Source organism: Stomoxys calcitrans, chromosome 1, assembly GCF_963082655.1.
Source record: "Stomoxys calcitrans chromosome 1, idStoCalc2.1, whole genome shotgun sequence".
Classification (NCBI taxonomy): domain Eukaryota; kingdom Metazoa; phylum Arthropoda; class Insecta; order Diptera; family Muscidae; genus Stomoxys; species Stomoxys calcitrans.
Window position 1 is genome coordinate 257,968,243 of NC_081552.1, and position 21,456 is coordinate 257,989,698.

The window sequence follows — 21,456 nt, forward strand, 5'->3', positions numbered from 1 at the left end:
GATCCTCGTCAAGCTGCCTACCTAGGTGAGTAAGCTTGTTGCGGTTCATAGGACCGATCGCCGAGGGAACATTACAGCCATTGGCTATTTGAAGTCGTCAATAACTCGCCATGTCTTATCGACTATCACGGTATCAAAGCAAGAGCCGGAGCTGCCCGGTCTCTCACTGAGACGCTCCCCTCGATGTGGGTCTAGACATTCAGCAGAACGAAGCAGACGGAACATAATAATTATGAGCATTACACAGGCAGGAACTTTGAATTTCCATCTGTGTGGTGTTCTTCGTTATCACGAGAAACTTAGTTGGGGGCTACTGGGCTCCATACGGAGTAGCTGCACCTGTAACAGCGGACAATCAGTGGTATCGAGTGGAGAGTCTCAGTGAGAGGTCCGATGGCATCGGCTCTTTCTTATAAACAGTGCCTATGATGCTCGATACGACAAGGCGAGATATAACCGTGGTCCGTCAGTCGAGTTTGCTCGCCTTTAAGAGCTTGACCAACAACAGACAAAAGATAGAACACACATAGCGGCTTCCAGAGTTCCATAGTCATCGGGCGTGATTATCTAGCATTCAAGGTTAAGATACGCAACTCCCTTTTCAAGGTTTTAGATATCTCTGAGATCAGGTATATGTACAAAAGGCTCTCTCATGTGCTGCACTACTACAGTTGTGACAAAATAAATAATGATATCGTCCCCATACTATTTTGGAATTTATTTTGAAGTAGAATTTTTACAATATTGGTTTTTTATATAGTTAGAGTTACACAGAAACATATAGCGTACATACATAGAAATATATACAAATTTACACAATTTCATAGAAAACTACCAAATGTAGAAAGTTGTCGGGATAGCTAAGATGTTCCGACATCCACTGCAAGTCTGTATGATTGTGGATATCTATGCCATGTGTTTTAATGCCTATTGCTTTGCGATCTGGTGTCGACAACTCCTCCAGTAAATCACTCACAGTCTTCTTTTTCCCACTTTCCGCCAGGGGCGAAATCAGTTGCTGTGTAAAGGTGCCATCTTCATTGTAAAAGCGTAGAGGAGTATGTTTAAAGCATTCCTGTTCGCTATTCACTTCCATCAGTCTTCTGTTGACAGCCCAGAATTGATCAAATTTATCATTTACCAAACCAATCCACAACTGATTGTGCTCCTTTTTCTGCATGGACGATATTACTTGTCCCCTATGCTTCAGAACGTCAGCCTCCTTGAGACAAGACATAAAATACGATTCCAATAGGTCCTTTGTTTCAAATTTCACCAATGCTTCCTCGGGGAATTTGGAAAAGTGTATTGTCAGACACCATGGCTGGTTGCCCTCCTCTGGGCACAAATCATAAAGTATACCAATTGGGTAGTGTAGTTTAAGCGGAGTGCCATTGTAATCAAACCACACCGACCCATCCTGCTGTTCACCGGAGATGAAGCGACTAAAATACTTTTTGACTTTGTCCGTGACTAGAGGTAGATAACTCAGACGTGATACCATCAAGTAAAAATTTTCTGGTTGTTGCAGACCAACTATCTCGTCTGGGTCTGCTTGGAAACACAAGGCTAATTGTCCTTCCCAAATCATACGCAAAACTTCACGATCGTTAGCCATTTTTCTAATTTTTATTTTTTTCTATTGTCTATCATTTGCAAATTTTAGGTATATTTGCCAAAGAGAAAAGATGATGATTGTGTTCTGTTGTTTACGAAAGGGGGGCAAGTGAAGGCATGAGTGATTACTCTCATTTTTATGGTTACTCAAATCAATATAACTAACCACAATTTATATAATTCGTAACGTATGTTGACGCAACGTGGATACACGTTTTTTTGATGTAATAGCCCAGTTTTATTTAAATACATACTTTACAGTAGGCCACCGTAGCGCAGAAGTTGAGGCCAAAACAGAATGAGCGCGTTAGCTTTGTTTTTGAGCGTTGCATTGAAAAATGCAACTCGGGAAACAAATCATACAACAATAACACGCAAAAGTTGAAGAATTTACATTTTTGCACTATTTACCTCACACCATATGCAATCCATTTAAGGTTATAAAACGATGTAGTGTTTTCTCTTTTTTGTATTTTGTGAAACTTTGTACTTCTCTTACCAAATTTTGGACAAATCTGGCAATATGGAGGTTTCTAAGGACTCAAGAAGTCAAAGGAATTGGTTGAATAGGGACCAGTTCCTTTGACTTCTTGAGTCTTTAGAAACCTCCATATTGCCAGATTTGTCCAAAATTTGGTAAGTGAAGTACAAAGTTTCACAAAATACAAAAAAGAAAAGTCAGTAAAAAAAATATACAGGGTAATTGACACGAAGTGCTACCAATTCAAGGGACCACATCTGTCTATCCCATGCAGAGATGGTCTGTATGTCGGTTTTTTGGATTTTTTTGGTTTTGTCAAAAACGTCGAAAACGTCACATACTTAAATACAACATATAGAAAGTAGTAAACGACAGAAACCTCGATTAATTGCTAAGTTTCGAAATCATATCATTGTTATAGATTTCTTGTTGTTTGTCTTGTTGCATTTGCATGTAATGCATATTTGCCCATGAACATTCTATTAAGAACAGGGACAAACTTCTCACATATCAATGAGTGCAGTCCGATTCAAGTTTAAGCTCAATGATAAGGGGCCTCCTTTTTATATCCGAGTCCGGACGGCGTGCCGCAGTGCGACACCTCTTTCGAGGAGAAGTTTTTACATGGCATAGTACCTCACAAATATCGCCAACATTAGGAGGGGATAACCACCGCTGAATAATTTATTTATGGTCAGCCAGGCGTTCAGCATCATAGGCGAACATGCTAACATCTGCGTTACGGTGGCCACCGTTTTCAAAATTTTAAATATGATAAAAAAGTTATTTCAAATCCAATTATAATCAGCGCTCTACCTTCGTAGTAGTTTGACAACGCGACGGCATTCACAAATGCCGCCAGTAAGAACTAGTGAGGGAGAATAACAGTTAAAAAATGCTTTTATGTTCTCGCCAGGATTGGAACTCTCGTTTTCTGTTATAGAAGCACGTTCTAACCAGGGACGTAGCCAAGGGGGAAATAATTTTTTCAATGACAAAATTTCAGTAAAATATTCTCCCAAGAGAAATTTCAATAAAATATTCTCTAGAGAAAAAATTTGGCCTTGGCCCGGGCCCCTCGAATTTATTTTTATTTATAAGGACAATATTTCAAAGAAATTCTTTCAGATTTTTGACTGATATTTTCTTAAACAAATAAAATTTTTTGAAAAAAGAAAGAAGGTCTTAGGCCCATAAAAGCCACATTTATTATCCCATTTTGCTGAAATTTGGGACAGTGAGTTGTGTTAGGCCCTTCGACATCCTTTGTCAATTTGGTCCAGATCTGTCCGGAAATGGATATAGCGGTTATATAGACCGATCTCTAGATTTAAGGTTTTGAGGCCATAAAAGGCGAATTTATTATCCGATTTTGCCGAAATTTGGCACAGTGAGTTGTATTAGGCTCTTCGACATACTTCTGCAATATGGCACAGATCGGTCTAGATTTGGATATAGCTGTCACAAAGGCCGATCCGCCGATTAAGGGTCTTAGGCCCATAAAAACCACATTTATTATCCGATTTTGTTGAAATTTGGGTTGTATTAGGCCATTTGACATCTTTCTTCAACTTGGCGTAGATCAGTCAAGATTTGGATATTGCTGTCATATAGACCGATCCGCCGGTTAAGGGTCTTAGGCATATGAAAGCCACATTTATTATCCGATTTTTCTGAAATTTGGGACAGTGAGTTGTGTTAGGCCTTTCGACATCTTCCTTCAATTAGGCGTAGATCGGTCCAGATTTGGATATAGCTGCCATATAGGCCGATATCTCGAATTAAGGCTTTGGGCCCATAAAAGGTGCATTTATTGTCCGATGTCGCCGAAATTTGGAACAGTGAGTTGTGTTAGGCTCTTCGACATTTTTCTTCAATTTGGCGTAGATCGGTCCATATTTGGATATAGTTGCCATATAGACAGATCTCTCGATTTAAGGTTTTGGGCGCATAAAAGCCACATTTATTATCCGATTTTGCTGAAATTTGGACCAGTGAGTTGTGTTAGGCTCTTCAACATTCTTCTTCAATGTGGCTCAGATTGATCCAGATTTGGATATAGCTGCCTATATAGACCGATCTCTCGATTTAAGGTTTTGGGGTCATAAAAAGCGCATTTATTTTCCGATTTCGCCGAAATTTGGCACAGTGAGTTGTATTAGGCTCTTCGACATACTTCTGCAATATGGCACAAATCCGTCTAGAGTTGGATATAGCTGTCATATAGACCGATACGCCGATTTAGGGCCTTAGGCCCATAAAAGGCGCATTTATTGTCCGATGTCGCCGAAATTTAGGACAGTAAGTTGTGTTGGGCCCTTCGCCATTCTTCTTCAATGTGGGTCAGATTGATCCAGAATTGGATATAACTGATATATAGATCGATCTCTCGATTTAAGGTTTTGGGGCAATAAAAGTTGCATTTATTGTCCGATTTTGCTGAAATTTAGGACAGTAAGTTGTGTTGGGCCCTTCGACATTGTTCTGCAATATGGCACAGATTGATCCAGATTTGGATACAGCTGCCTATATAGACCGATCTCTCGATTTAAGGTTTTGCGGTCATAAAAAGCGCATTTATTTTCCGATTTCCGTCTAGACTTGGATATAGCTGCCATATAGACCGATCCGCCGATTTAGGGCCTTAGGCCCATAAAAGGCGCATTTATTGTCCGATGTCGCCGAAATTTGGGACAGTAAGTTGTTTTGGGCCCTTCGCCATTCTTCTTCAATGTGGCTCAAATTGATCCAGATTTGGATATAGCTGCCATATGGACCGATTTCTCGTTTTAAGGTTTTTGGGCAATAAAAGTCGCATTTATTGTGCGATTTCGCCGAAATTTGGGACAGTGAGTTGTGTTAGGCCCTTCGACATTTTTCTGCAACTTGGCCCAAATCGGTCCAGATTTGGATATAGCTGCCTTATAGACCGATATCTCGATTTAAGGTTTTGGGCCCATAAAAGGCGCATTTATTGTCCCATGTCGCCGAAATTTGGGACAGTGAGTTGTGTTAGGCTTGTGTTATAGCTGCCATATAAACCGATATCTCGATTTAAAGTCTTGGCCCGTTAAAAGACGCATTTATAATCTGATTTCACTGAAATTTGACACAGGGTCTTATGTTAGGCTATGGGGCATAAGGTATGCATTTTTCACCGGATCTTGACAAAAGGTGGTTTACATATATACCCTATGGTGGTGGTGGGCATCCAATGTTCGGCCCGGCTGAACTTAACGCCTTTTTACTTGTTTGACATTTGATAGCCAATAAGGCGTAGATTTCGTAGAATTCGAGCCTTCACTCGCCGAACCATTGCAGCTGTTTTTGCAGGTGTTTTTAACCACCCACGTCAATGGCGATTTATGATGCGTTACAAAAACATTTTGTTCACTTTGAGGTGTTTGAGTTCGCCAACAATAGCCTATAACTTTCTTTCTAAATAAACTCAGAAGCAAAAACTTGTAAGCTGCCAAAACAAATGTCCCATGGTAATTTCTATTTTGACTGAAATACCAGTGTGAACTTTGTAACACTTCGCTACCCTTTGGATTCGACATAAACTGACGCCACGGTTTGACTCCTTCTTGAACCGCTTTTCCCTTAACACAATGAAATCTATTTAATTTTTTTAGATTATATTTTCTTTTTTGGTGTTTCTTTATTTCCAAATCAATTTCGTAATGTATATTTGAAATAACTAAATGTTAATTTAAATGAAATTTTGATGTAGGTTCTTGTTTAGAGTCAAAACTTTAACAAATAACAATAGTGATAATCATGATAAAAAATAAATAATGAGCTCAATTGAGTGGTCGTCAACAAAAGTGAATGTTAAGGAAACTTAAACAAAATAAATAGAAAAACATTAACAATAATAAAAACAAAAACAAAAACAAAAAAAGTAGTAGATTGCATTTGACGAGTGGGTGTGATTGATTGAATCCTTCATTCACTCTTAAGTACTCAAATTTGAAAAACTAGGTTTTTTTTGGTATATTTTTGATATTTCATTTTGTTATAACAATAGTAATGATAATAATGATCATAGTAGCAATAATAATAGTTATAATAATCATAATAATAATAGCATTATATTTCATTTAATAGTATTGTTAATGTGTAGTAACTTTTTTTTTGTAAATGATTCAAATTTTGTAGCAATGAAATACAACAAAGTGTGTGTTTGTCTGTGTGTGTGTGTGTGTGTGTGTAACACGTTTCACAAAAGAAAAACCCTAAATGAATGGCTGCGACAACGGCAGCGGCTGATACGTATAGGATATCCTTTGGTTATAGTTGATGTGTACGTATGTAGGTCGCATGATAATTTTGGTTACGAGAGGGCGTTGTAGAAAAATCTTGTAAAAAATTATGTTTTTGGTCTGGTTTCTTTAAAAATACAATAGAGTTATCTATGTGTGTGTGTTTGGTTTTGTTTTATTTTTTATTTGTCACAGAAAATTGTCCGCTTGCAAATGTTTGCTCTTCACAAATATCCTGGTTTTCTGTTCAAAAAGGCCACATTTTTCGAATTGAATTGGTTCCTTGTGTTTTCTCCCCTTGGATGCTTAAAATGCTTGACAAACAAATATTGGCTTCTTCCCTGGGGAAGAATTTGCAAAAAAAAAAAATCATTTTCATTTGCTAATCTTATTCTACGATGGTCGTCCTTCTTGCCCAGGTGGATTGAAGTAGTCCCAGTGATGGGTGTGTACGTTGCGTCCCGTCAGCAAGAAGATCAGCACACAGAAGGTTATGACAATGAATAGCACAGCCAAGGCGGGCACATGTCTACTGCTCAATACATTGGCGTCTTCTACACCCTCCTTGGGTTCCTTGCCCGTCATGTAGTCGGTCAATTGATTGATAATTTTGGCCAAGGAAAGGCTGCAGGCGGTGATGAATTTGCGGCCAGCCTTAGCAACACTTTGTGGGTCGTCTTGGGAGGGGGTGCGTGTACTGCGGGTGCGACGACGACGTGGCGCCTCATCGGAACTTTCACCGGTCTTGGGTTCCTCGCCTGCACTGGGGGAAACGGAACGTCTACGGCGGTGGCGTGGGGCTTGGTCAGACATTTCCTGTTGAGCTCTGTGCAAATTGTAGAAGGCCAAAGGAGCCAATGTTTGTAGGTATTCGGCAGTGGGAAAAGCTGTTGGCGGTGGTAGGGTTCCGGGCATTACATTTGCGGCTGTGGGGGCACTTGTCGCTGCTGCAGTTGCTTCCACATCTGTTTGTGTTTGCTCATCGGCATTTTGTATGGGCACTGGCGCTGCAGCAGCTAGAGTCTCCCCTAATTTCTTGGCTGTCGCTTCCAGATCCCTAAGACGTGGTGGTTTTGGTGGAGGCACAACATCCCTCACCGGACTGTGCTCCACAGAACTGCACTGTTGGCTGGTTTGCGTTTCTGCTGTCGAATGATGGCAGCGTTCTGTCTGGCGTACTCGTTCAACAATATCTTCTATCAGTCCGGGAGGTAATTCAATATTCTTTACCACCAGATTGCCAGTTTGACACTCCAGCTCTTCGGCAGCTATTTTTTGGCCATGTAGTTGTGATACCATAATTTGTCCCGCTTGCAAGGCATGTACACGCAAACGTTCTACTTCCAAGTCGCTAAGGTGGGATGGTAGTTGAGAGGGAGCGGCCTGCTCGGGTTTGGCAACGGTTTGCATGACAGCTACCTCTTTGGTTTCCACAGGGGGCTCTTCTGCCTTATCTTCATCCTCAGCCTCGAAGCGTTGATCCATGGCAGTGGTGGATTTCCTTCTTGGAGGTGGTAGGGGTGCGGCTGTTGTGGGCGTGTCTACGCGATATTCCTTGGGCAGGGGAGTGAACTCTTTCTCGAATGGAGCTTCTTCTTCTTCCTCCTCTTCTGCTTCTGGTTCTGTGGCGGATTTGTGTCCTTCGTCTTCCAAGCGTTGTGAAGCTACTTCCTCGGCATCGGACCTCAGGTCTTCCCTCTCTGACATCAATTCTTCCATATCAGACTTCATTTCTTCAATATCACTTAGTTGCCAGGGTTCCTTGGGCTGGTCTTCTCGATCCGAGGTTTCCCATTTCTCTGAATACTCCTCCCTATCACTGTCTTTTAGCATGTCCTCCCTTGAAACGCTGGGCGAAGGTTCTTGCGATGTCAGCTGAGTTTCCATTAGCTGGCGGCCAATCTCATCCAATTCATCGCGATAGCGTTGTAAAGTTCTCTCAACCTCCTCATCAGTCTGTTGGGTCTCTTGATCGGATGGCAGGGCACCATCGATGTCTGTTGAGCTGAGAGCATAGCTGGCCTCGCTAACGGGTACATGCAAATCATCTTTGTAGTCAGAAAGCATGCTGTGCTGGGACTCTTCGTGCTGGGACTCCTCGTGTTGAGATTCTTCGTGTTGGGACTCCTCATGTTGCGACTCATCGGTGAGAAGACCCTCGCGACGTAATTCCTCTTCTTCCAGTTCCAGATCATCCATGGGGCGCACAATTAGGGAAGCTTCTAGCATAGGCTCTGCATTGTCCTTAAGTATGGGTGTGGAAGATTGACGTTCAACCATAATGGCTGAGGGTGTGGGAGGCCTACTTTGGGACTTGGAACGATCCGCCTGAGAGGAGGCCCTAGATCTCTCCGAAAGACTTCTTTGATTGGCATCTCTAAATCTCTGCAAACCCTTGGCCAACTGTTCGCTATCTATCACTTGATGATTGATACTTTGCAGTTCCTTTTCCAGCTCTTCCTGCAACATGTCCTCTATGGTCTTGGGTATAATGCGGGGTTCGATTACTTTCATATCGTCAGTTATCTCAAACTCTTCGCAGACGAAATCATCGGGCAGGGGGTCGGTTTGTGTGGCCGCCTCAACCTCTTCGAAATGCGTCTCGGATCCCTCCAAGCCATCAACGACATCGACCTCGTCGGTACCCATTTGCGAATGCATGGCTTCGGAGCCCTTGCTGGCCGAACGGTTGCGTTTTTCCCTAGGCGGCCTGGGGGGAGGGGGCAGAGGACGATATTTCATTTTGTTGATAACATCTCCCGATTGCAGATTGTTGCGGGGTGATTCGGGGCGAGCATTGAAACCAGGCTCCTCATAATCGCCTTCATCACGGTAACTACAAGAGAAGTCAAAAAGATTAGTGATCCTTCCGATGCCTCTCTGGGCGAAAGAGCTCTCATGCCAATAGCAAAATTTAAAATGAAAACCAAAAACAATAACAACAAAATACTTGATAGAATGTGAATGGTTTATTAGTGTCTTCTGTAGAGATTGGGTATGATATGCTGGTCGCAAATTAGTCTTAAATTATATTATAATTAGAAAAATGTGATCTCGATGTAAAACCAAGCCGAAATTTTGTGAAAATGACCTTTGGCTAAGGACAAAAGGGCCGCCTGCCCTCCATGTATTAGCATCCTTTGGAATGGCATGTGTATGTGTAAAAGTTTAGCAACAACAACGAGAAACAATACCAACATTAACTACAAAATGTAAATAAATAAAAAAAAAACTTAAAAAAAAAATTAACAACGGTTTCATCAACGTGGGGGGTTAGAGCGAGCGTTTTTAGATTGGCAATGCTTGCAACACGAACGAATGTAAACAATTTAGGCCCAAAAGCTAAGCTAAGCTAGCTAACTAGCCAGCCAGTCAGACGGCAGGCTGTATCTTACTTTGGACGAGCATCTAAACTAAGAGCTGATTTGCGCATCGACGGCATTACAATGTCAGAGACGGGCGTATATCCTCTTGGCGGTGGGGGTCTTTCGGGTGGAGGTGTACTGCGTTTGCTTCTCATATTGGGCATTGTGGCAAAACGATCTCCGGGTAAATGGGCAAATTTCTTACGTCTTGCTGGGGGTGTGGGTTTGGGAATTTGATGATCTTTACGTACAACGGCATAACTGCAGATAAAAAAGCAAGTACACAACCCATGGAGATTTGTGGGGAGTTATATATTTGAAAGTCTTACCCATCATTTTCCAACATTTCAATGACATATTTGTCATCGGTCTCATCTTCACCTTGCTGATCATTTTGTTCCAGAGAGAGGGCTCCTTGGGAGTCATGATGATCACCATTTTCCATGTCGTCATTAAGAGATGATTTATGCGCAGACAAAGAGGGCGAGTACTCGTCGGGTGTGGCTATCGGTACATGATGATATTCATGTTCAGTGCGATAAACGATTACCTGCAAATAAGCGAAGTAGAAGTAGAATTTCCTATCGAGCCACTGGAAAGTGTCTTAAACTCTCGAAATACCTCAAAACTGGAGGAACCTTTATGTGGGAGCTATACCAAAAGGTAGATCTACACGGAAAATTTCACTGTGTCAAATTTCAGTGAAATCGGATTATAAATGCGCCTTTTATGGGGCCAAGACTTTAAATCGAGATATCGGTCTATATGACAGCTATATCCAAATCTAGACCGATTTGGGCTAAGTTGCAAAAAAATTTCAAAGAGCCTAACACAACTCACTGTCCCAAATAGCGTCAAAATCGGACAATAAATGCGCCTTTTATGGCCCCAAAACCTTATTTCGAGAGATCGGTCTATATGGCAACTATATCCAAATCTGGATCGATCTGAGCCAAATTGAAAAAGTATGTTGAAGGGACTAACACAACTCACTGTTCCAAATTTCGGCGACATCGGACAATAAATGCGCCTCTTATGGGCCCAAAACCTTAAATTGAGAGATCGGTCTCTATGGCAGCTATATCCAAAGCTGGACCGATATGAGCCAAATTGAAAAAGAATATTGAAGGGCCTAACACAACTCACTGTCCCAACTTTCGTCAAAATCGGACAATAAATGCGCCTTTTATGGCCCCAAAATCTTAAATCGAAAGATCGGTCTATATGGCAGCTATATCCAAATCTGGACCGATCTAAGCCAAATTGAAGAAGAATGTCGAGGTGCTTAACCTAGTTCACTGTAACAAATTTGGGCGGCATAGGACAATAAATGCGCCTTTTATGGTCCCAAAACCTTACATCAAGAGATCGGTCTATATGGCAGCTATATCCAAATCTGGACCGATCTGTGTCATATGGCAGAAGTATGTCGATGGGCTTAACCTTACTCACTCTCCCAAATTTCGGCGACATCGGACAATAAATGCGTGTTTTATGGGCCCAAAACCTTCAATCGAGAGATCGGTCTATACGTCAGCTATATCCAAATCTGGTCCAAATTGAAGAAGAATGTCGAAGGGCCTAAAACAACTCACTGTCCCAAGTTTCAGCGACATCGCACAATTAATGCGCCTTTTATGGGCCCAAAACCTTACATCAAAAGATCGGTCTATATGGCAGCTATATCCAAATCTGGACCGATCTAGGCCAAATTGAAGAAAGATGTCGAGGGGCTTAACCTTACTCACTGTCCCAAATTTCGACGGCATCGCACAATTAATGCGCCTTTTATGGGCCCAAAACCTTACATCAAAAGATCGGTCTATATGGCAGCTATATCCAAATCTGGACCGATCTAGGCCAAATTGAAGAAAGATGTCGAGGGGCTTAACCTAGCTCACTGTAACAAATTTCGGCGACATCGGGCAATAAATGCGTCTTTTGTGGGCGCAAGACCTTAAATCGAGAGATCGGTCTATATGGCAGCTATATCCAAATCTGGACCGATCTGTGTCATATTGCAGAAGTATGACGACTGGGCTTAACCTTACTCACTGTCCCAAATTTCGACGGCATCGGACAATAAATGTGTCTTTTATGGGCTCAAGACTTTAAATAAAGAGATCGGTCCATATGGCAGCTATATCCAAATCTGGACCGATCTTGTCCAAATTGAAGAAGAATGTCGAAGGGCCTAACACAACTCACTGTCCCAAATTTCGGCGATATCGGAGAATAAATGCACCTTTTATGGGCCCAAAACCTTAAATCGAGAGATCGGTCTCTATGTCAGCTATATCCAAATCTGGACCGATCTGTGTCATATTGCAGAAGTATGTCGACTGGGTTTAACCTTACTCACTGTCCCAAATTTCGGCGACATCGGACAATAAATGCGCCTTTTATGGGCCCAAAATCTTAAATCGAGAGATCGGTCTATATGGCAGCTATATCCAAATCTAAACCGATCTGGGCCAAATTGAAGAAGATGCCGAAGGGCCTAACACAATTCACTGTCCCAAATTTCGGCGACATCGGACAATAAATGCGCCTTTTATGGACCCAAAACCTTAAATCGAGAGATCAGTCTATATGTCAGCTATATCCAAATCTGGACCGATCTGGACAAAATTGGAGAAGGATGTCGAAGGGCTTAACACAACTCGCTGTACCAAAATTCAGCAAAATTGGATAATAAATGTGTCTTTTATGGGTCTAAGACCCTAAATCGGCGGATCGGTCTATCAATCGATCTGGGCCAAATTGAAGAAGGATCTCGAAGGGAGGACCTAACACAGCTCACTTTCCAAAATTTTAGCAAAATCGGATGATAAGTGTGGCTTTTATGGGCCTAAGACCCTAAATAGTCGGATCGGTCTATATGGGGGCTATATGAAGATATAGTCCGATATAGCCCATCTTCGAACTTAACACCACGTGCAAAATTTTTGTGAAATCGGATAAGAATTGCGCCCTCTAGAGGCTCAAGAAATCAAGATCGGTTTATATGGCAGCTATATCAAAACATGGACCGATTTGAAATCGGACGATAATTGTGTCCTCTAGAGGCTCAAGAAGTCAAGACCCAAGATCGGTTTATATGGCAGCTATATCAAAACATGGATCGATTTGGCCCATTTACAATCCCAACCGACCTTCACTAATAAAAAGTATTTGTGCAAAATTTCAAGCGGCTAGCTTTACTCCTTCGAAAGTTAACGTGCTTTCGACAGACAGGCGGACAGACGGACGGAAATGGCTAGATCGACTTAAAATGACGATCAAGAATATATATACTTTATGGTGGTCTCAGACGCATATTTCGAGGTGTTACAAACAGAATGATGAAATTAGTATACCCCCATCCTATGGTGGAGGGTATAACATTAAATACTTACATCTTCGGTTGGCTGCAAATAGCTATTCGACACCGAGCGTCCTCCAAAACCATTTATATAGGAATCTTTATCCATAGAAGTGTCGTGACGTCTCTTATGACGTCTCGGTGGTTGGGGCCGTGAAATATCATCGCCCTCGTCGGCGTCTAGCCGATGCTCGTGTCGTACCGGTATATTCTCCTTCTCGGGCATATTCAAATCATTCCACACTCCACTGGCAGCATCGTGCGACGGTTCATGGGAGTATTCGCCGTCCATGTAACGAACCTCTGATTGACTGTCCATCGAGTATTTGCTGCGACTGCGGCCTTTGCGCATAGGCCTTCTTGGGACGCCGAACAGCTCGCTCTCATGCTGGGAATATTCATCAGCATAAGAACCAAATTCTTGCGAATCACTGGTGGGCTGAAAGTGTTTATGCAGACGTCTGGGTTTTGGTGGTGGCACATCATAGTCGCCATAGTCGCTGGTCTGACCCACATGCTGCAAAGTGTTGATTGGCTTATCGTAGTCACCACCACGGAAGGCACTGCGCAGGTATTGATTAATTTCAATGTTATCCTGGGATATGCCACGTTTGCGCAGAAAGAACTCATCTTCGCCAATTTCCTCCATTACCAACTTTTTGCCCGAGCTTGCGTTCGAATGGGTGTCATGGCGACCACCATCATCGGGAAGGTAGCGCTGATAGCTGGCTTCCGCCTCAAGCTCACCCTTGCGTAGCAGAATATTTTTTTGGATTTCCCTTTCGGTCCAGCCCACAGCATCATCTTCGGATCTTAGGTCGGAGTCTTGATGGGTCATGGGTCTACGTTTGAATTCTCCAGAGCGTAGATTGGAGATTTCATGAATGGCACGATTTTCCTCATCGAATTCGGCAAACTCCCTGTTGTCCGCTACACCACCCAGAATTTCCATGCTGTGTTCCTCACTGACAGTGTCTTCGAGGTCCTCGCGCATACGTCTTTCCAAAGAAGATTCACGATCAAAACTCTCCTGTTCACTGCCATAGCGGCGATAGCGTGAACCTTCGCTGTCATTGTAACTGACATCGGAAAATTTATCGGCCCAACGGGACCGAACTGGACCTGGGCCGCGGTCTCCCTGAGGAGAGCTGGATGACTCCACTGAGGGTTGGGTGGTGGTACTTGGTATTACACTAGTTGCCTCTGTTGCGGTGCCAGTATCGAAGGAAGACTCTATGTCCAAGGGCTTCTTTTTCTTGCGCAAGACCCTGGGGTAGGTGCCAAAGTTCAAATTGCCGAAATCGAAAAGTTTCTTCTGGGGTGAAGTACCATCGGCGGCACCCTTCTTTTCGGGGGTCTCCACAGACATATCTTCATCGGTGGGCTCGGACTCCTTGAAGGACTTACTTCTGCCCAATTTGATGCCGGACATTTCGGGCATTTTAAATTTGCTTATATCAGGCTTGGAGAACTTGGTGAACTCGGGTCTTTTGAAATCCTTCAGCTTAGACATGTCGGGTCTTTTGAAATCCTTGAATTTGGACATGTCAGGTCGCTTGATTTCGGGCATTTTGATTTTCGAGAATTCGGGAGCCTTGAACTTTCTGCGCTCCTTGGCCTTGGGACTGCTGGAAGGTGATTTCTTGGGTGTGGCCTTGAATTTAGTCCTTAATTTGCCGGCCTGTGTTTTAAGACCCATTTGCATTTTACGCGTTCGATCTTGAGCAGAAGCCATAAAGCTTTTCATGCCACTCTTTGTGGGTTCGGCCTCATCCACCGCTTCTTCGGCTGCGGCTGCGGCTGCCGCTTCTGTGTCCACAGCAATTTCCATGTGAGGTGTAGCTGCACTGGTCGATAGTGGTTTGAAGAATTGGTCTTCAATTTGCCTCTGGAAGTCCTCCGCAGTTTTCGACAGGTCCTCCGAGGTTGGTGCGTGAGTTTGAGATTCATTTGCTGGATGTTGATCCTTGATAGCAGAAGATTTGGCTGGATCTTCTGTAGAAGGAACTCCAATAGGTTCGTATTCATGATCGCTGTAAGCAAGCAGGGCAATTAATGTAAAAAAACAAACATTGGACAAATTTGGGTGACAACAAATATCCATGTGAGCGAGAGAGAGAGAGAGTGAGATGCAAGTTTTAATGAAAATGAATTGAGTGTGGACTATGCATGTATGAGTGTTTGTTAATAAGGTTAACTGTTTGTTTGTTCCTTTTTGGGGGGGAGTGTGGAAAGGGATTTTTTGGTACATTCTCTTACCGCGAGAAATAGGTTCTTTCTAAGAAATCTCTTTTGGTAGGTTCCTGTTGGGCTGACCTATTTTGGAACTCACTTAGTCGCGATTTGCGCTCATCGAAATGAAAGCTAACGGTTTTACTCATACGCGAGCTTGACAAATTATCCTGAGAACCGCCCAATCCCTGACGATCTTGGGATTGTGTGCGTCCTTCAAGGAAATTCTGTTTGGTTTGCAGTTGCATAGGCCTCTGTTCCGATGGTGAACGCAGGCCATGCATTTGGCGCCTTCTATCGGGCGAGACGCTCTGATGCAAACTACCACTGCTATCCATCATTATGGGAGCGGAAAACAGAGGCTTGCCCTGCAATTCAGGATGATGATGAATGGATGGTTCCCGGCTCCAGCTTTGACTGTGCATTTCCGAGGAGGAGTGTTGGGTGTGAGACACGGGTTCCTTACTCCAGCTTCTCATTTGCAGACCACGATCTTGGCTAGCCATTTGAGGTGGTGAATGTATCTGATCCACAGACAACTGGGTACTGCCTGATCGACCTATGATAACGGGGGCAAAGGCCTCGCCTATGCTCATGGAGACATGTTCTGAATCGGCATAATCTTCACGACTGCTCATTGACTTGGCTATCGAAGGTGATTTGCTGAGTATGGGCATAGAACCGAAGGGTGCTTGTGGTGGTGGGGGAGCTGCTGCTTTTGCCGGCTTAGCCATGTACTGATCCATTTCATCGACCTTCAGGGAGAACGTTTCATGCACTTGTATGGACATCATTTCGGCTTTTGGTTTGTTGACGGTCATTACAGCACTAGATCCCCCTGCGGTTATAGTTGAGGCGACGGGCATGTCTTTGCTTGAGAATACCGACATTAGTCTGCTTTTCTGTGGGCCTGGTGATGGAGATTTCTCATGCTGCTTTCCATTTCGATCCTTGGAGAATATGGAAGGCATCTTAAAGGCGGAAGGAGCTGGGGAGGGTGATTTTTCTTTTTGTGCTCCATTTTTGCCTTTGGATCGGAATGAAGGCATTCTCAGAATTGATGGAGCCGGAGAGGGTGACTTCTCCCTCAGCATATGGACTGGCTCCGCCAAGTTGTTGTCCTCTTCTTTGTGCTTTGAGGTAAACAAGGACTTGAAGCGTGATGAATATGTAGTTTTACCAGCATTTTCTTCCGTCGTATGCGCTTCCGGTTCAGATAGCATTTTTTTGGTTGTGGTGGGCGAGGGCTGTCTTTCGGGAGAGTGGCCTCGTTTTAACTGATGGGATGTGCCCTGTGGCACTTGCAAAGTATCCAATTGCCGGGTAGGTGATAATTGTTGCCTTTGCCGGGCGGGTGAAAGGCGATCCAATTGGCTTTGCATCACTGCATTGGAATCCTTGGTTGGGCGAGTGGGTGATTTGGCTCTTTGCCTAGTCTTCTCCTCCTCTTCTTCTCGAAACAGTTGGCCTTGCATAGTGTCCAATTGCCGGGTAGGTGATAATTGTTGCCTTTGCCGGGCGGGTGAAAGGCGATCCATTTGGCTTTGCATCACTGCATTGGAATCCATGGTTGGGCGAGTGGGTGATTTGGCTCTTTGCCTAGCCTTCTCCTCCTCTTCTTCTCGAAACAGTTGGCCTTGCATAGTGTCCAATTGCCGGGTAGGTGATAATTGTTGCCTTTGCCGGGCAGGTGAAAGGCGATCCATTTGACTTTGCATGACTGCATTGGATTCCTTGGTTGGGCGGGTGGGTGATTTGGCTCTTTGCCTAGCCTTTTCCTCTTCTTCTCGAAACAGTTGGTCTATGTCCACCAGATTGACATGGGTGGTAATATCAATGACCGTTTCCTCGTAAGGTTTTGTCGACATAGGCTGCAAAGGGGCCATACTCACCGGAGGTGGCGGTTGCACATAGCCCACCTTCGACTGGTCCACGAGTGTGGATTTCTCATCGGAGGTTCTGTACTTGGACATATCAATGGGTCGATTCTGTGGCAATACCTGGCCGGGAAGATTCTGGCTTGCGGCATTGTTCTCCTTGTTTATCTCTTCTGGTCTCATGTAGTCCGCCGTCATGGGGGGCTTGGCATAGCGGTAGTCAATCTCGCCCTGTTGATCATGAGGTGCCGGAGGTTGTGAAAATGATCTACGCGGTGTAACAGTCCTCTGGAAATTGGGTGCCTGTGGTGATGCTTGTGGCAAAGGCGTAGGGGTGATGATGTTGATATGAGGTGGCATATGCGTTGCTGCCAAATCCATATGGGATGAACGACGACTGGCACTTGCTGAACGCAGCTCACGATGTCCCATTCTAGGCGGTTGCTCAATGTTAATGTCGGCCACAAACAAGTCACCCTTGGAGGGGGAGCGAGAAATACGTCGTAGGGATCTCACGCTATGCATTGACATAGTTTCTGGATCCCGAAGTCCACTGGCATTAGACATACGATCGACCGAGGTGTAACGTTGTCTAGAATGATGCATGCCGACGCCTGGCATTTGATGGGGATCATCATCGGATATACTGCGTACCACAAGACCTCTCGTCTTGGCCGTCTCCTCCAGTTCGGGGTATTTTTCCACAAAGGAAATATCCACAGAGGCGGAGGCTTGATCCCAGGAACGATGTTTACCCACACTGCGCATTGATAGGCGCTCAGGATCGGGTAGCGTTACTCGTTCACCGGCCAGAAGTCTGCGATCACCTGAAACACTGGGCATGGCCATTGGCATATGTCTGGGAACTGGAGCGGCCGCAAAGGGTGCCATTGCTGGCGCATCCCTTGCCATTTCATCGTAAGAAAAGTCACCAGCACACTGGGGATCATGGTGGAACTCAAGTTTTGAGCCTGGCCTAGAATCGACTGGATTAATACGTTCAGGCAGCAGAGAGTCACTTTGGAAGAATTGGCAGGCACATCGAACATCAAGTGTCACACCACCGGTGCTTTCATTGCGCGACACAAAGTGTTTCTTTTCAAGGGGCACAGCACCCACCGAGGCAGAACGGCGCGTGGACATTTTTCAATGATGGGGTGAAAGCGAGACAGAGAGAGAGAAAGCTTAAAAGCTAAGCAAAAATTTGTTTGTAACAGAGAGAATGTAAGCGAGCAAAATCGTATTGAAGGAGAGCCCTCTATAGAGCACCGTTAGTTAGAAAGCTTTTAACCAAACTGCTGCTTCTTCTGTTGTGCCCCAATGGCCGTCTCTAAATTATCACACATTGCGTAAAATCGCGTCAAAATGAAAACACACGCACCGCGGCAGAGAAAAAACACCACTTGACGTCGCCGTCTGTCGATCTATTTGGCCGGTGGGATTTTTGCAACTGTAGCTTGTTCGTTGTTTCTTCGTTGTAGTCGTCGTCGTCGTCGTCTTCGTTTGTCGTTCAATTTTTCTTCTCTTGTATTGAGGCTATTTTTAATATCTCCTCCGAATGCTTCGAGGGTGAACATATAATTTATTTTTATTTTTGTTTTCCTTTTTTAATTTTATTTTTTTTTTAATAATTTTTTTCGTCACTAATTTTTTTTAATAACTGAAAATTTTTTCTTGCACTTTAAATACAAATTTTGTTTATAGATCCGATCCAAAATGTTGATGGAGAAAACATTCAAATTATTAAATTCACACACACACACACGCACATGTAATCGTTTATTCGTTCTAAATTGCATATATACATATGTATGTATATATATTTCCTTTGCTTATATGTATTAATTAAGTCTATAGTGATTAATATTTGTTTCCGACCGTTCTATTATCCCCATCTTAATAGCTGCAAATTTCGGCCAGGACTGAAAGAAAGCTTTTTTCAGCGGCCGATTTGAAAAATTTTAGCAAATAATTCGTATTCGTAATGTTTTCCGTTTATTTTATTTTTTTTTTTCAGTTTCTGGGCGAGGGGTATTCTATGCGCCGTCACATTCTTTTTTGTTTTGTCAAAGTTTGGGCTGCTTGTCTGGTGTTCTTCTGGTGTCTCATAGTTTTCGTCTTCATAATGTGTCGTCCGTCTTTTTGGGTTCATTCTCTTCCAATGCTAGTGGATCGATCCATTCATACATACGTTGTGAATGCTCTCATAATGCCTTACTATTCCCCCTCCATCATCTTATGAACGTGAGTTTTTTGAGAACATTTTGTTTAAAACTGTTTCTTGTTGCACACATTATTCGAATACAAATAATTTACTCGTTCATTTTTCTGTTTCTGTTTCTTTCACGTTTTTTTGTTGTTGTTGCAAAAATATTTTACTGCTGCACTGCTGCCAAGTGGTCGTTTTACATCAAGATTTATCTATAATCGTACAATTGGACAGGGTCTCACAAACTCAAATGATGAAAAAAAATTCATGTAATTTGTATTGTATCAAAAAAAGTGGGTTGGTACTTGTCCAAACGATACCTTTTGGTATTGCATTCAAGTTCGCCTGATTTGCGGGGGTTTGGAAAGTAAGAAAGAAAATACTAAATTTGTCGAATTCTTTTCCCGGTATCTCTGTTATCCAAATCATTGATTCAAATCATATATGAATGTCATGGACGAAACCGTTGTTCAAAATTTCAGTCAAATTGGATAATAATTGCGCCCTCTAGAGGCTCAAGAAGTCAAGATCCCAGATCGGTTTATATGACAGCTATATCAGGTTATGGACCGATTTGAACCATACTGAGTACAGTGATTGGAAGTCATAACAAAACACGTCATGCCAAATTTCAGGCAAATCGGATAGAAATCGCGCCCTCTAGAGGCCCAAGAAGTAAAATAGGGAGATCGGTTTATATGGAAGCTGTATCAGGCTATAGACCGATTCGGACCGCATTTGACACATACGTTGGAGGTCATGGACGAAACCGTTGTACAAAATTTCAGCCAAATCGGATAATAATTGCGCCCTCTAGAGGCTCAAGAAGTCAAGATCCCAGATCGGTTTATATGACAGCTATATCAGGTTATGGACCGATTTGAACCATACTGAGTACAGTGATTGGAAGTCATAACAAAACACGTCATGCCAAATTTCAGGCAAATCGGATAGAAATCGCGCCCTCTAGAGGCCCAAGAAGTAAAAAAAGCTGAATCAGGCTATAGACCGATTCGGACCATATTTGTCACGTACGTTGGGGGTTATGGGAGAAGCCGTTGTACAAAAGTTCAGTCAAATCGGATGAGAATTGCGCCCTCTAGAGGCTCATGAATTCAAGATCCCAGATTGGTCTATATGACAGCTATATTCGGTTATGGACCGATTTAAACCATACTTAGTACAGTGGTTGGAAGTCATAACAAAACACGACATGCCAAATTTCAGCCATATCGGATAAGAATTGCGCCCTCTATAGGCTCAAGAAGTGAAATATGGAGATCGGTTTATATGGAAGCTGTATCAGGCTATAGACCGATTCGGACCACATTTGACACATACGTTGGAAGTTATGGGAGAAGCCGTTGTACAAAATTTCAGTCAAATGGGATGAGAATTGCGCCCTCTAGAGGCTCAAGAATTCAAGATCCCAGATCGGTTTATATGACAGCTATATTAGGTTATGGACCGATTTTAACCATACTTAGTACAGTGGTTGGAAGTCATAACAAAACACGTCATGCCAAATTTCAGCCAAATCGGATAAGAATTGCGCCCTCTAGAGGCTCAAGAAGTCAAGACCCCAGATCGGGTTATATGACAGCTATATCAGATTATGAACCAAATTAAATCATACTTGACGTAGTTGTGGGAAGTGATATCAAAATATCACGTGGAAAATGTCAGTCAAATCGGACGAGAATTGCGCCCTCTAGAGGCTCAAGAAGTCAAGACTCAAGATCGGTTATATGGCCAAATCGGATAATAATTACGCCCTCTATAGGCTCAAGAAGTCAAGATCCCAGATCAGTTTATATGACAGCTATATCAGGTTATGGACCGATTTTAACCATATTTAGTACAGTGGTTGGAAGTCATAACAAAACACGTCATGCCAAATTTCAGCCAAATCGGATAAGAATTGCGCCCTCTAGAGGCTCAAGAAGTCAAGACCCCAGATCGGGTTATATGACAGCTATATCAGATTATGAACCAAATTAAATCATACTTGACGTAGTTGTGGGAAGTGATATCAAAATACCACGT

At 43.1% G+C, this 21,456-nt stretch overlaps 2 protein-coding genes across 5 annotated transcripts in view; both read right to left on the reverse strand.

The window, feature by feature from the left end:
• Positions 1–703: 703 nt before the first annotated feature.
• Positions 704–1,713, reverse strand: LOC106084438 (autophagy protein 5). The gene has a single exon (XM_013248121.2). The coding sequence runs from the start codon at positions 1,616–1,618 to the stop codon at positions 812–814; it is 807 nt and encodes a 268-aa protein (XP_013103575.2). The 5' UTR covers positions 1,619–1,713; the 3' UTR covers positions 704–811.
• A 4,813-nt stretch (positions 1,714–6,526) lies between these two features.
• LOC106084435 (uncharacterized) overlaps positions 6,527–21,456 on the reverse strand; it is a 61,261-nt gene continuing 46,331 nt past the window's right edge. For 3 of the 4 annotated variants that reach the window (XM_013248116.2, XM_013248114.2, XM_013248117.2), the window contains 4 exons: positions 13,127–15,125; positions 10,058–10,278; positions 9,759–9,989; positions 6,527–9,199 (listed from right to left, as the gene is read on the reverse strand). In XM_013248116.2, coding sequence (XP_013103570.2) covers positions 6,757–9,199; positions 9,759–9,989; positions 10,058–10,278; positions 13,127–15,125 — 4,894 coding nt within the window. In that variant the 3' untranslated portion in view covers positions 6,527–6,756. Of the gene's footprint in view, positions 9,200–9,758; positions 9,990–10,057; positions 10,279–13,126; positions 15,126–15,351; positions 18,797–21,456 lie in introns of those variants that run through there. The other variant, XM_013248115.2, reaches the window with a different exon arrangement.

Coding starts and splice junctions, on each gene's coding strand:
- LOC106084438 (XM_013248121.2), bottom strand. CDS start 1,618: ATGGCTAACGATCGTGAAGTTTTGCGTATGATTTGGGAAGGACAATTA.